At 47.3% G+C, this 16,393-nt stretch overlaps 1 protein-coding gene across 8 annotated transcripts in view; it reads left to right on the plus strand.

Moving 5' to 3' along the window:
- The window catches only part of pcm1 (pericentriolar material 1), a 313,048-nt gene that overhangs the window by 125,061 nt on the left and 171,594 nt on the right, over nucleotides 1-16,393 (plus strand). For all 8 annotated transcript variants that reach the window (XM_072496879.1, XM_072496880.1, XM_072496881.1 and 5 more), the window contains 3 exons: nucleotides 217-362; nucleotides 8,492-8,621; nucleotides 8,963-9,097. In XM_072496879.1, coding sequence (XP_072352980.1) covers nucleotides 217-362; nucleotides 8,492-8,621; nucleotides 8,963-9,097 — 411 coding nt within the window. The remainder of the gene's footprint in view (nucleotides 1-216; nucleotides 363-8,491; nucleotides 8,622-8,962; nucleotides 9,098-16,393) is intronic.

Below are 16,393 nucleotides of genomic sequence, written 5' to 3' on the forward strand. Positions count from 1 at the left end.
ATGTGTCTCTCTGGACCAATAGAAAAGAAATAATCAAATGTATAGCCTATTCCAGGCAAAATTTATGAACCAGTACCTGAATGCGTTCCCAGTACTTGCCACAATTTAAAAACTGCATTATCAAGCCTGGGTACGAACATTCCGTTCATTATGGTTCCCTGTAGAAAGGAAATAATGTGTTTGAAATGGTGATGTTCCCCATCATTCTCATTGCAGGAAGTCCCAGATTCAACTGGTATTGACATCTCTAACTTCCCTGACTTTTCATTAACTGAGGAGGATCAGCACACACAGCAACCAAACAATACGAGATCAAGTGCATCTCGAAGTTCAAAAAAAGTGGCACTGGATGAAGAAAAAAGGTAAGGTTCTTCATTCAAGTGAACCAGTCTTCGTGCTAAGAGTAATGGCAAATCTTTTAGATTAGATCATTCATCTATTGTGCCAAACTGTCTCATTTGATAGCATTCTTGCCGTTGGAATTAGAAGATGGTGGGTTTGATTTTTGGGAGTTTGAAGTCCGCATTTTGACTGTTGCTTCGGAATAGAACTCGGATGCTGCTGCACTGTCAAATGTACTGTTCTCTTAACTGAGGCTGATCTGCCTAATCTGGTAGTTTAAATTGACATTGAAGATCACATGCCATTATTCAAAGAGTAAAATGTATGTTTTGGTGTGCTGGCAAAACTTCTCGCCCTGCCTGTGCTGTTAAAAACTGATTGTGCATGGCAACAATGAGATGGACTAGCCTGTCTGTAGGTTGAGTCTGATTTCTCTCAGCACAAATAGAATATAATATTGGAAACTATTCCATACTTATTTCTCATAATAGAAGTAGGAGCAGAGTAGGCCATTTGATAACTTGAATCTGCCCTAAGATCATTGATGTTCTGATTATGGCCTGAAACTCCACTTTACTGTTTACCACCATATCTTTTGATTCTCGGATAGATCAAAAATCTGTCTAAACTCAGCCTTGAATCTATTCAATGACCTAGTCTGAGCTTCTCTCTGGAGTAGTGAACTGTAATGATTGATGACAGAGAAAAAGAATCCTCATACCTATCTTAAATGGGAGACTGCTTGGAGAAGGGAAGGTTAAATGGAGAGGGACTTTGCTGGAACCATTCAAAATCATGACAGTCTAAACCAAGCATTGTCAAACTCAGGGGACCAGCGGGAGGGTCGCGGAGCCGTCCGTCGCGGCGCTCCTGATCGCGCAAATCCACGCGCAACAGCCGCAAGCAGCCGGCTTTTAATAATGCCGGCTGCGAGCGGCCTTCAAAATGGCCAGGAACAGATTTTTAAAATTTGGCCGCACTGCGCACGCATGCACAGTGCGGCCGCATTTTTTTTTAATATGGTCGCAGCCTTTTTTTCCCAAGTTCGGGGGGGCCAAAGGGACAAAGGCACCATTGGGGCCAATGGGACCCAAAACCATTTCCTCCATTTTTGTCAGCAACAAACAAGCTAAGAGAAAATGGTGGGTCGCGAAGGTCGGCCGGCGTGGGTCGCGAAGGTCGGCCGGCGTGGGTCACGAAGGTCGGCCGGCGTGGGTCGCGAAGGTCGGCCGGCGTGGGTCGCGAAGGTCGGCTGGCGTGGGTCGCGAAGGTCGGCTGTGTTGGGTCCCGAAGGTTGGCCGGTAGGTAAAAATGGGTCCCCGGAAAAAAAGTTTGAAAAACACTGTTGCTTCACAGTGCTAGGGTTCCAGGTTCGATTCCCGGCTTGGTCACTGCCTGTGGAGTCTGCACGTTCTCTCCTTGCCTGCATGGGTTTCCTTCGGGTGCTCCAGTTTCCTCCCACAAGTCCCGAAAGACGTGCTGTTACGTAATTTGGACATTCTGAATTCTCCCTCTGTACCCGAACAGGTGCTGGAGTGTGGCAACTTGGGGATTTCCACAGTAACTTCATTGCAGTGTTAATGTAAGCTTGCTTGTGACACTGACAAAGATTATTTATGTAGGGAGAAACAGTTCCATTTACGGAAAGCTTGAAATCCAGAGAATGCTGATTTTAAAGTAATTGACAAAGGGACGAAAGGTGACAATGAGGAACAGCGTTTTTACATAGCACGTGGTTAGGAATTTCATTTGTGATCGAGGAAGATATGATTGGGGCTTTCAAAATGGAATTGGATAAACATCTCTGGAGAAAATTGACAAGACTATGGAGAAGTGGTGGGAAGCGAGGGCTTAGATAAATTGCCCTTGCAAAGAACCAGCAGAGACGTGATGGATTGAGTGGCCTCCTTCTGGCCTGCAATCATTGTAATTCTGACCTGCAGCAAGGTATTTGCATATGTAAAAGTAAGTCCTGTAGATGCTGGATATCTGAAAAAAACAGGATGTTTGAACTGCTCAAGGGGGTCGGGGGGAGTGTGCGTGTGAGAGAAACGGAGCTGATGTTGCAGGTTGATCGCCACTGTCAGTTCAGACACACAGTAATCAGCCTGAAACTCTAATTTGGTTTCTCCCTCCACATGTGTTGCGTGACTTGAGCATTTCCTGTTTTCATCTTGATGTGTGGAATTTTACAAACTTCTGTTAATCTGTAGATTTCTTGTGCCAGCAACAATTAATATCAAATTGTTATTACCAGCAATTGGATTTTATGACTTTAAAAATAAACATGACTCCTGCATAGCAGAGTAACCCATTGTGTATTACGAGATGTTTCCATTATTAAAAGTGGAGCATAATTTAATTAACCCTAAGCAGCACCACAGGAAAGCTTGTGCCAAAATAAATTAAGTAATTGTGAAGTTTTTTGAGACTTCCGATCATACCAAGTAGGAGCAGGAGTACTTGGCTCCATTGTGCCTGCTCCGCCATTCAATAAGATCACGGCTGATTTGACTGTAAGTTCAACCTCCCATTCCTGCCTACCCCTGATAACTTTTTGCTCCCTTGTTAATACAAGAATCTATCTAGCTCTGCCTTAAAATATTCAAAGACTCTGCTTTCACTGCCTTTTAAGGAAGAGAGCTCCAGAGACTCACGACCCTCAGAGATCAACATTTTCCTAATCTCTGCCTTAAATAATAAGCATTTTTATGAGTATTTTTAAAACAATTCTAGATTCTCTGACAAGAAGAAACATCCTCTCCGCATCCACTCTGTCAACACTCCTCAGGATCTTCAAGGTTTTGATCAAGTTGCCTCTCAGACTTCTAAACTCTACTGAATACAAACCCAACCTCTCCAATCTTTCCTTGTAATACAATCCACCCATTCCTGCTATTAGACTTTGGACTGAAATAATTCCCTGGTGGCACTGGCTAGCTGTGAAGGGCAGCCCTTGAGTGGGGTACTAGCAGTAAATATTGCAGTAGAACTTAGCTCAGGCAGAATATGACATACTAGCATTTCATTCTTTCTGATCCCAAAGAGACACCATAAGACATAGGAGCGGAAGTAAGGCCATTCGGCCCATCGAGTCCACTCCACCATTCAATCATGGCTGATTTCAACTCCATTTACCCGCTCTCTCTCCATAGCCCTTAATTCCTCGAGAAATCAAGAATTTATCAACTTCTGTCTTAAAGACACTCAACGTACCGGCCTCCACCGCCCTCTGTGGCAATGAATTCCACAGACCCACCACTCTCTGGCTGAAGAAATTTCTCCTCATCGCTGTTCTAAAGTGACTCCCTTTTATTCTAAGGCTGTGCCCCCGGGTCCTAGTCTCCCCTGCTAATGGAAACAACTTCCCTACGTCCACCCTATCTAAGCCATTCATTATCTTGCAAGTTTCTATTAGATCTCCCCTCAACCTCCTAAACTCCAATTAATATAATCCCAGGATCCTCAGACGTTCATCGTATGTTAGGCCTACCATTCCTGGGATCATCCATGTGAATCTCCGCTGGACCCGCTCCAGTGCCAGTATGTCCTTCCTGAGGTGTGGGGCCCAAAATTGCTCACAGTATTCTAAATGGGGCCTAACTAATGCTTTATAAAACTTCAGAAGTACATCCCTGCTTTTATATTCCAAGCCTCTTGAGATGAATGACAACATTGCATTTGCTTTCTTAATTACGGACTCAACCTGCAAGTTTACCTTTAGAGAATCCTGGGCTAGGACTCCCAAGTCCCTTTGCACTTCAGCATTATGAATTTTGTCACCGTTTAGAAAATAGTCCATGCCTCTATTCTTTTTTCCAAAGTACAAGACCTCGCACTTGCCCACGTTGAATTTCATCAGCCATTTCCTCCTCCATACTACCTGCCCACCAGTAGCCATGCGTATATGTTTATTGTTCCACTTATGCCTGACTTGGCTCTAGTTCTGTGTGTTTAATTAATAGCATATATTTCTTCAAGCTCTTTAGTTATTTCTGCTGTGAATAAGTCAATCAGTAACCTAGGATTGATTTACAGCCTTGTTCCTTTTAAATATCACATTCCATTTAATATTTACCTGCCTTCCCTCAAAACTGTTGCAGGTTATGGTAAATGATACCCACCATTATGTTGTGGGGCACTGTCACTATGCTAAATGGGATAGATTTCAAATTTATCTCGCAACTCAAAACTGAACAACATGAACAACAACATAATTGTACATAAATACAATCTGTAACCTCATTACCATCACGTTGTGGAAACAGCCCTGGTTCAATGAAGAGAGCTGGAGGGAATTTCAGGAGCACAGCTAGTCAAACCTAAAAATGAGATGTCAACCACAACCCTGGACTTCTTGCTATCTAGAGGAGGCAGCTCTTCAAATATCCCATCCTCATTAGGGGAAGTGCAGCACTTTAATACAAAAGTCAAGGCGAAAGTATTTGCAACTATCTTCAGCCAGAAGTGCTGAGTGGATGATCCATCTCGGCCTCCTCTTGAGGTTCCCAGCATCATAGATGCCAGTCTTCAGCCAATTCTATTCACGCCATGTGCTTCAAAAAATGGCTGAAGGCACTGGATACTGCAACGGTGTTAGGCTGTGACTTTATTCCAGCAATAATACTGAAGACGTGCGGAGTTGGCTGCCTCTGGCGCTGCATGATAAACTTCTGTCGGAGAACGAAATAGGGGAGGGGAAGGTTTTGGATATTTGCAAGCAACTGGTTGAGTGGGAGGGGGTCCAGTTGAAGGATGTTAAGCGCAAGTGGGAGGGGGAGTTGGGAGAGGAGCTGGGACGTGGGCTGAGGCGTTGCGGAGGGTGAATGCGTCCTTGTCATGTGCAAGGTTAAGCCTCATCCATTTTTACGTGGTGCCATATGACAGTGGCGAGAATGAGCAGGTTTTTTGAGGGGGTGGAGGATAGGTGTGGGCGGTGCACGTGGGGGCCCGCGAATCACGTCCGCATATTTTGGGGTCCAAGACTGAGTGGGTTCTTTCTGTCAGGGGTTCTAGGATGCGATGTCCGAGGTTCTGGGGGTGAGAGTGGCCCCGAGTCCAGAGGTGGCAATATTTGGGGTGTCGGAAGACCTGGGAGTGCAGCGGGGAGAGAAAAGCCCGGAGACGGACTTTGTTATGTTGGTGGGACTCGGAGCTGCCTAAGGCAGAGGTGTGGTTGAGCTACCTGTCAGATTTCCAGTGGTTAAAGAAGATCAAGTTCGCTCTACGTGGGTCGGTAGAAAGGTTCACTCAGAGGTGGGAACCGCTCATCGATTTCTTCAAGGAGAATAGAGGGCTTAGTGGGGGCGAGGGGTTAAAAAGGGGAAGGCGGGATGTGATTGGGGGTCGGTGTCATAAGGGCTGGAGGTTGTGTGAAGAAATTGGATCACCCGGAGGAAACCTACGCATACATGGGGAAAACGTGCAGACTCCACACAGACAATGTTGGAATTGAACCCTGGTCCCTGGCACTGTGAGGCAGCAGACCTAATCACTGCCACCATGCCACTCAATGCCTCCTTGGTGCCAGGATCAAAGATGTTACTGAGTGACGGTAGGACCGTTCTGAGGTGGGAGGGTGAATTGCCAGTGGTCTTGTCTATGTCAGTGCCAACAGCATAGGTAGAAAGAGGGGTCAAGTCCTGCAGGCAGAGTTTAGGGACCTAGGAAAGAAACAAACAAGCAGGACCCCAAAGCTAGTATCTGCCAGATTACTCCTGGTGCCATGTGCGAGTGTGTATAGGAATAGGATAGAACAGATGAATATGTAGCTGGAGAGATGGTGCAGGAGGGAGGGCTTTTAAACTCCTGGGACTTTGGGACCAGGTCTGGGAGTGATGGGACCATTGCAAGCAGGATGCGGTGGCCCTGAATCTAGCTGAAAACAATATCCTTGTGGGATGATCTGCCCATATTATTGGGGAGGATTTAAACTAACATGGCAGTAGTGTGGGAACCAGGAAATATTAATGCAGGAAAAACCAGTATGCAGAGAATTGGAAGAAACTGATGGCACCAGGGTAAGAAATAGTATGTTATGAGGTGGGCTCAGAGTAAAAGGCAATGCAGTAAATTCTAAATTAAGTTTACTATGCATGCATGTGAATGTGTAGACTGTGCTGAATAAGACTGGTGAGCTGCAGGCGCAAGTGGCTGCTTGGAAATATGAAGTGATGGTGATAGCTGATATCTGGCTGAAAAAAGGAGAGGACTGGTCCTAAATATTAGTGGATTCAAGGTGCTCAGGAAAGATTGCGAAGCTGGGTAGCTGTACTGATGAGAATGTTAAAGTGCTGGAGAGAGTGGATGTCCAAGAGGGGTCAAGGCCAATTTAATTGATTGTAGCTAAGAAACAATTGAGATAACATTGTACATTTTTTTGGTTCTTTATGGGCCCAACGTTTCTTGATCTAACCATTTAAGTATATAAAGTGTTTTAGGTTTCAATTTAATGTTGCTTGCTAATCTTTTTCTCTTTACCTCTTTTTGCTTCCTGTATTAACACTTCCAATTTGCTCCTGCACTTTTCTTTCTTTTCCTGGTTGTTAACAGAATCTTGCTCCTACCATTTGCTTGTGCTCTTCAGGCTATTATAAAATTTGAACATGAATGGAGCAGAGAAGTAAAGAAAAGCAAATATTATGTAGTCTTCTAAGCCATGGTACTGCCAACATGTATTGTCACCCTTCGCACTTCCCAGTCAAACAGTCTTGAGTTTGTATTTATTTAATACATGCCACCGTTAGGGCCTGGTGATAATTAACCCTTCTTGTGCCAACTTTGCCCATCCAGGTGCTTTTGATGAGTAAACTCATTGACCAAGCTCTTGTTCAGGTGAAACATGTCCAACATTGATCTGCCAATATTTTAATGAAATTCTCAGTCATAGAATCAACAGTGCAGAAGGAGGCCATTCGGCCTTGGAAAGAACTCCATACTTCAGCCCACACATCCACTCTATCCCCCATAACCCAGTAGCCCAACTATCCTTCTTGGATACTAAATGCAATTTAGCATGGCCAATCCACCTAACCTGCACATCTTTGGACTGTGGGAGGAAACTTGAGCACCCGGAGGAAACCCACGCAGACATGGGGAGAATGTGCAGACTCCGCACAGTGACCCAAGCCGGGAATCGAACCTGGGACCCTAGAGCTGTGAAGCAACAGTGCTAACCACTGTGCCACCGTGCTGTCATCCATTAGCAAACCTTTGAAGCTGTTTATAGCTAAAGAAAGCTTTCCTCCCAATTGACAGTGGTACTATCCTGATTGGGTGATGGAAAATAATTAATAATAGCTTTAAAAAAGAAATCAGATAAATGCTTGGAGAAAAATTGCATGGAATTAGACGAGGGTAGCATGTTGTGAGCTGGATTGCTCTTTGAAAGATGGGCCGAATGGCCTAATTCTGCACTTGGTTCATGTAATCTTAAAGATATAAAGAATAAAAGCTGAGACAAATTATGGGGATACTCCAGAAAATTATTTTCTGATTCCTGAAGTCGGCGAGTAATTTTAGACACCTAGCTTTCATAAATTAAGACTATCTTTACTTGAAAGAATTTGACTAGCTCCCTTTTGATGGACTGTAGCGAATCCATACTTGATGCACAAGTTTGTAATCAATTTCAGAAACCAGTAACTTTTAAAAAGAAGCAACACTGCAAAACAATATTCCCTCTAAGCTGTGCAGCAACTCTGAAGTCCCCATGCAGACCTCAATCAAGTGTGCGCAAAAGAATTTAAAGGAGCTGAATGCACAAAGCACCTACACTCCCCAAGAAACAACATTATAGGGACTGCTGCTGCCTATTATCCATCCTAACTTTTGGCTTTCATATTTTATGCTCCTGTAATATTTTGCCTGTAATATTCAACTAAAATAACCCATTGACCTCAATAGATTTCATTCACTTCATTTTAAAAACTACAATAATAGTGTTGTCACCAAAAATGTAGTTTGTGCCCCAGTTTGCTGCTTCCAATTAATCTATTTATTCAGAACCACATTATTAACCTCCTAACTATGCTCTGTGGTTCAGATTTATCCAGGCCACTTTCTAAACTTAGTTTGGGGGCATACACTTTTATTTTTGCTTCTGGTGACATTGATTGACGGTTTTTCTAAATGTTGATTCTTGCAACAGAGAGAAGTTTTATGAAGCTAAACTTCAGCAACAGCAGGAAGAGCTGAAGCAGTTACAAGAAGAAAGAAAAAGGTTGATGGAAATTCAAGAGAAGATTAGGCACCTGCAAAGATCATGCCCTGATCTACAGGTGGATATAAATTTGATTTGCTTTTCAAGGAAAAATAAAATTTGGAATAGGCACTGATCTGTCTGTCGAATATAAAGCATTTCAAAATGATGTTACTGTTCTTCTTAATATGACTTGTGTTTTTAGTTTCCTGCTTCACCATTAAAACATTTGTTAATGTGTAAGTAAATACTTGACAATAATTTGTAAATTTTAATGGTTTGTAAAATTTCATGTTTTCATAAGCTAATATAAATACAAGATGTTTATCTATTTAAGATTATGTTTAAGTTATGACAAGTTGTGCTGCCGGTTTTGCTGATTAGTGCGACATATTACATATAGGCTTTGTTTACTTGCAGTTGTCAACATCAAGTGCAGGAAACTTGTCAAAAATAAAAGTTCCTATTGTTACATCTACCCCTGCAATCTGTGGTCAGGGTGCAACAGTTGAGGCTTTACCTGACCCAGTTGCAGCTCCACCTCCTGATAGTGAGGTAATGAACAACTCTTAGTATGTTTTTCTGTTTGGTTATGCCGCCTAATATTTGTTTGGAAAGGAATAGTTTAACCAAAATGTACTTAATTGTGTATATGCAGTAATAAAATATCTTATGACCTTTATACGACATTCCGGCAGCAGAATAGGAAAAGGGGGAGACATTAGATGAAGTGATCGAAGGCTGATAAGTCGGTGAGATGGAAGCGTTTGGGAAAATAATTCTCGTGATGGAAAGTGTGCTAGCAAAATTGGGGGGGGGGGGTGAAGGGATACACAATATACTGGTGCTGGAACACGATAGTGTGTATTGACCTCTAGGTTGGTTAATATTGCCACGGAATTAAATGATGGAGAGTGGAAAACAAGTACCAAGATTTTCAATTTTTTGTATCCTCTTAAGGCAGGCTCCCAATAGAGTTTGCGAAGATGGATAATTTTCATGTGGGACATAGGGCTGTAGGTATTTGGAAAACTTGTGGTTGCTTAATCTAAAGTTCCCCTTGTCCTCGCCCTGATCTCATCTTTTTCTCTCCTCCCACCCTTCATGCCATCTCTGAACTCATCTTGTCAATATGACCCATCTCCTGCCTACTTAACTGCCGACCACTCAGGGTCCTTTCCAGAGCAGCATTAAAAAAAAAAATTTAAATTATAAAAAAAAAAAAGTATTTTATTAAAGTTTTTCGATCAAACAAAAATTTCCCATTTTACAACTTTGTAATAATATATACATTGATCGTTTTTTAAAATAAATAATATGCTAACTAACGGCAACTGCCAACAACAAAATAAGAAACAACAGAAATAGTAACTAAAATAGTAACTTCGTAACATCTAATATAAATAACTAATATATAAACACACACATAAAACCCCTGAGGACCCAAATGAGCCCCCCCCCCCGGGTTGCTGCTGCTACTTTTCCTATTTTCCCTTATCGCTCTGCGAAATAGTCGAGGAACGGTTGCCACCGCCTGGTGAACCCTTGAGCCGAACCTCTTAGTGCGTACTTTATCCGCTCCAATTTTATGAACCCTGCCATGTCATTGATCCAGGCCTCCACACCCGGGGCCTTAGCTTCTTTCCACATAAGTAGAATCCTTCGCCGGGCTACTAGGGACGCAAAGGCCAAAACATCGGCCTCTCTCGCCTCCTGCACTCCCGGCTCATCTGCAACCCCAAATATAGCCAACCCCCAGCCTGGTTCGACCCGGACCCCCACCACCTTTGAAATCACTTTTGCCACACCCACCCAGTACCCATGCAATACCGGACATGACCAAAACATGTGGGTGTGGTTCGCCGGGCTTCCCGCGCATCTCCCGCACCTATCCTCCACTCCAAAAAATCTACTCAGCCTTGCTCCAGTCATATGCGCCCTGTGTAGAACCTTGAATTGTATCAGGCTGAGCCTGGCACACGAGGACAAAGAGTGTACCCTACTTAGGGCACCTGCCCACAGCCCCTCCACAATCTCTTCCCCCAGCTCCTCCTCCCATTTTGCCTTCAGCTCCTCTACCATCGTCTCCCCCCCGTCTCTCATTTCCCTACATATATCTGACACCCTGCCATCACCCACCCATGCCCCCGAAATCACTCTGTCCTGGATCTCTTGCGCCGGGAGCTGCGGAAATTCCCTCACCTGTTGCCTCACAAATGCCCTCATTTGCATATAGCGAAATGCATTCCCAGGTGGCAACCCATATTTTTCTGTCAGTGCTCCCAGACTTGCGAACGTCCCGTCTAAGAACAAGTCCTTCAATTTCGCAATTTCTGCTCGCTGCCAAGATTTAAATCCCCCATCTATTCTTCCTGGGACGAACCTCTGGTTGTTCCTTATCGGGGACCACACTGAGGCACCCGTCACTCCCTTATGTCGTCTCCACTGCCCCCACATTTTCAGAGTTGCCACCACCACTGGGTTTGTGGTGTATTTTTTCGGGGAGAACGGTAACGGTGCCGTCGCCAATGCTTTTAGACTAGTTCCCCTACAGGACGCCATCTCCAGTCTTTTCCACGCCGCTCCTTCCCCTTCCCTCATCCACTTACATATCATTGACACGTTGGCGGCCCAATAATAATCACTTAGACTCGGCAGTGCCAGTCCCCCTCTGTCCCTACTGCGCTGCAGGAACCCCCTCTTTACTCTTGGGGTCTTTCCAGCCCACACAAAGCTCATAATACTCTTGTCCACCTTCTTAAAAAAGGCCTTTGTAATCAGTACAGGGAGGCACTGGAACACAAAAAGAAACCTTGGAAGGACCACCATTTTAACCGCCTGCACCCTGCCCGCCAATGACAGGGGCGCCATGTCCCACCTCCTAAAGTCCTCTTCCATCTGCTCTACCAGTCGTGCCAAGTTAAGTTTATGCAAGGTTCCCCAGTTCCTGGCCACTTGGATCCCTAAATACCGGAAATCCCTTGTTACCCTCCTCAACGGTAAATCGTCTATTCCCCTGCCCTGTTCTCCGGGGTGCATCACAAACAGTTCACTCTTCCCCATATTCAATTTATATCCTGAAAATTCTCCAAACTCCCTCAGTGTCTGCATTATCTCAGGCATCCCCTCCACTGGGTCCGCGACCTACAACAACAAATCATCCGCGTATAATGACACCCGATGCTCTTCTCCTCTAAGTACCCCCTCCCCCCCCACTTCCTGGAGCCCCTCAGCTCTATGGCCAGCGGCTCAATTGCCAACGCAAACAGTAACGGGGACAGGGGACATCCCTGTCTTGCACCCCTATATAGTCGGAAGTGGTCAGATCGTTGCCTATTTGTAATCACACTTGCCACCGGGGCCCTGTACAGGAGCTGAACCCATCTCATGAACCCCTCTCCAAATCCAAATCTCCTCAGTACTTCCCACAGGTAGTCCCACTCCACTCTATCAAATGCTTTCTCTGCATCCATCGCCACCACTATCTCCGCCTCCCCCTCCGGTGGGGGCATCATCATCACCCCCAGCAGCCTCCGTGTTTAGCATTCAATTGCCTCCCTTTAACAAACCCCGTTTGATCATCATGCACCACCCCAGGGACACAGTCCTCTATCCTCGTCGCCATCATCTTGGCCAAAAGCTTGGCAGCTACGTTCAAGAGGGAAAGAGGCCTGTATGACCCGCACTGCAGCGGGTCTTTGTCTCTTTTCAGGATCAGCGATATCGTCGCCTCCGACATCGTCGGGGGTCGTGTCCCCCTTTCCCTAGCCTCATTAAAGGTTCTCGTCAGAAGTGGGGCCAGCAGGTCCACGTATTTCCTATAGAACTCCACCGGGAACCCATCTGGTCCCGGGGCCTTCCCTGCCTGCATGTTCCCAATTCCTTTTACCACCTCCTCCACCTCAATCTGCGCTCCCAGTCCTGTCATCTCCTGTTCTTCAACCTTCGGGAACTCCTGCTGGTCTAGGAAACGCATCATTCCCTCTTTCCCTTCCGGGTGTTGAGCCTTTTATAGCCTCTCGTAAAATACCTTAAACACCCCGTTCACCCTCTCCGCTCCCCGTTCCATCTTTCCCTCCTCGTCTCTAACCCCTCCGATCTCTCTCTCCGCCCCCCTCTTCCTAAGTTGTTGGGCCAGCAGCCGGCTCGCCTTCTCTCCATATTCATACTGCACTCCCTGTGCCTTCCTCCATTGTGCCTCCGCCTTACCCGTGGTCAACAAGTCAAAGTCCGTGTGCAATCTCCGTCTTTCCCTGTATAGCCCTTCATCTGGAGCCTCCGCATATTGCCTATCCACCCTCAAAATCTCCCTCAACAATCTCTCCCTTTCTTTACCCTCTTGTTTGCCCTTATGGAGATCAGCTCCCCTCTAACCACCGCCTTCAGCGCCTCCCAGACCACTCCCACCTGGACCTCTCCATCATCATTAATCTCTAGGTACCTTTCAATACATCCCCTCACCCTTACACATACCCCCTCGTCCGCCAACAGGCCCATATCTAATCTCCAGAATGGGCGCTGTTCCTTTTCCTCTCCTACTTCCAGATCTACCCAATGTGGGGCATGATCTGAAATGGCGATAGCCGAATACTCCGTTCCTGCCACCTTCGGGATCAGCGCCCTTCCCAGGACAAAGAAGTCTATCCGGGAGTACATTTTGTGGACATGGGAGAAGAAGGGAAACTCTTTACTCCTTGGCCTAGTAAATCTCCAGGGATCCACTCCTCCCATCTGCTCCATAAAGCCCTTAAGCACCTTGGCCGCTGCCGGCCTCCTCCCGGTCCTAGATCTGGACCAGTCCAGCCCTGGGTCCAGCACCGTGTTGAGGTCCCCCCCCCCCATTACCAACTTTCCCATCTCCAGGTCCGGGATGCGCCCCAACATACGCTTCATAAAGTTCACGTCATCCTAGTTCGGGGCATATACATTCACCAGCACCACCGCCTCACCTTGCAATCTGCCACTCACCATCACGTATCTACCCCCACTGTCCGCCACTATGGTCTTCGCCTCAAAAAATATCCGTTTCCCCACCAGTATTGCCACCCCTCTATTTTTCGCATCCAAGCCCGAGTGGAATACCTGTCCCACCCATCCTTTTCTTAATCTGACCTGATCCGCCAGTTTCAGGTGCGTCTCCTGAAGCATGACCACGTCTGCCTTTAGCTTCTTTAGGTGCGCAAGTACCCTTGCCCTCTTAATCGGCCCATTCAACCCTCTCTCGTTCCACGTGATCAACCGGGTTGGGGGCTCTTTTCCCCCCCCCCCCCCCCCCCCCTGTCGACTAGCCACCCCCTTTTTTAGACCAGCTCCTCACCCGGTTCCCACGCACCCGCTTATCCCCCCGACGGCGCCCTCCCGTCCCGACCATCCCATCCCGTAACAGCTCCCCCTTCCCCTTAGCAGCAGCAACCCAGTTAACCCCCCCCCCCCCCTTAGCTTAGTTGCTCCCCCCATATTGCTTCCGGAAGTCAGCAAACTCTGGCTGACCTCGACTTCCCCCGTTTATCCTTAGCCTCCCATTGTGTGAGGCCCCCTCCTTCCTGCGCCCCCTTTTCCCGCCACAATTTCCATAGCGCGGGAACAAAGCCCGCACTTCCCTCTCGGCCCCGCCCCTGATGGCGCAGCTCCCTCTCTCCTTCCCCCTCCCCTTCCCCCTCCCCTTCCCCACCGGCGCCCACATTTCTTCGTGTGTCCCCCCTTCGAGGGGAAAGAAAATTTTCCCCCATCTGATTCACAGTCCCTGACCACCACCTCACTACTTCATTTCAAACACTCTTTCTCCAATCTAGTCCAACTTCTCCTCTTCAATAAATGTCCACGCCTCTTCTGCCGTCTCAAAGTAGTGGTGTTTACCCTGGTATGTAACCCACAGTCTTGCCGGCTGCAACATTCCGAACTTCACTTTCCTCTTGTGGAGCACCGCCTAGGCCCAATTGAAACTCGCCCTCCTTCTCGCCAACTCCACACTCCAATCCTGATACACGCGGATCACAGCGTTCTCCCACCTGCTGCTCCGTGTCTTTTTCGCCCATCTCAGGACCACCTCCCTGTCCTTGTAGCGGTGGAACCTCACCACTATTGCTCAAGGTATTTCTCCTGCCTTTGGTCTTCTCACGAGGACTCGATACGCTCCCTCCACTTCCAGGGGGCCCGTCGGGGCCTCAGCTCCCATTAACGTATGGAGCATCGTGCTCACATACGCCCCAACGTCGGCTCCCTCTTCCCCTTCGGGAAGACCCAAGATTCTTAAATTCTTCCTCCTCGAGCTATTTCCCAGGGCTTCCAGTCTCTCCATACACCTCTTATGCAGTGCCTCGTGCGTCTCCGTCTTCACCACCAAGCCCTGTATCTCGTTCCTTTACAGGACGCCATCTCCAACCTCTTCCACGCCGCCCCCTCTCCCTCCCTCATCCACTTGCAAACCATCGCCACATTGGCGGCCCAGTAATAGTCGTCCAGATTCGGCAACGCCAGTCCCCCTATGTCCCTGCTGCGCTGCAGGAACCCCCTCCTTACCCTCGGGGTCGTCCCTGCCCACGCGAAACTCATAACAATCCTATCTATTTTCTTAAAAATGGCCTTAGTGATCAAAATGGGGAGACATTGAAACACAAAAAGAAACCTTGGGAGGACCATCATCTTTACCGCCTGCACTCTGCCCGCCAGTGAGCGCGGCAGCATATCCCACCTCTTGAAATCCTCCTCCAACATCTGCTCCACCAGCCACGTCAGATTGAGTTTGTGTAGAGTTCCCCAGTTCCTGGTTATCTGAATCCCCAAATATCGGAAGCTCCTTTCCACTCTCCTTCACGGCAGGGCATCTATCCCTCTTCCCTGATCCCCGGGGTGTACTACGAAAAGCTCACTCTTCCCCATATTAAGCCTATATCCCGAAAAATCTCCAAACTCCCTCAATATCTGCATAACCTCTGTCATCCCCTCCACAGGATCCGCCACATCCAGCAGTCGGTCATCTGCGTAGAGTGACACTCGATGTTCCTCTCCCCCTCTAACCACCCCCTCCATTTCCTAGAGTCTCTCAACGCTATGGCCAGTGGTTCAATTGCCAGCGCGAACAGTAATGGGGACAGGGGGCACCCCTGCCTTGTTCCCCTATGTAACCGAAAATACTCCGATCTCTGCTGATTTGTGACTACACTTGCCACTGGGGCTCCATAGAAGAGTTTGACCCAACTGACAAACCCCTCCCCGAACCCAAACCTCCTCAACACCTCCCATAAATACTCCCACTCTACCCTATCGAATGCCTTCTCTGCATCCATCGCTGCCACTATCTCTGCCTCCCCCTCCGCTGGGGGCATCATTATCACCCCCAACAGCCGTCGCACATTGACATTCAATTGTCTCCCCATTACAAACCCTGTCTGGTCTTCATGCACCACCCCCGCCTCGGGACACAATCCTCGATCCTCATCGCTAGCACTTTTGCCAGCAACTTGGCGTCTACATTCAGGAGCGAGATAGTCCTATATGACCCGCATTGCAGCGGATCTTTATCTCGCTTCAGGATTAGTGATATCGTCGCCTCCGGCATTGTCGGGGTAGAGTCCCCCCTTCTCTGGCCTCGTTAAAGGTTCTCACCAGCAGCGGGGCCAACAAGTCCACGTATTTCCTGTAAAATTCCACCGGGAACCCGCCTGGTCCCCGGGCCTTCCCTGCCTGCATGTTCCCCAGCCCTTTAGTCACCTCATGCACCCCAATTGGCGCCCCCAGACCTGCCACCTCCTGCTCCTCCACCCTCGGGAACCTTAGTTGGTCCAGAAACTGTTGCATCCCCTCTTTTCCCTCCGGGGGTTGGGACCTATATAGCCTCTCATAAAAGGTCTT

This window comes from Scyliorhinus torazame, chromosome 3 (genome assembly GCF_047496885.1).
Source record: "Scyliorhinus torazame isolate Kashiwa2021f chromosome 3, sScyTor2.1, whole genome shotgun sequence".
NCBI lineage: Eukaryota > Metazoa > Chordata > Chondrichthyes > Carcharhiniformes > Scyliorhinidae > Scyliorhinus > Scyliorhinus torazame.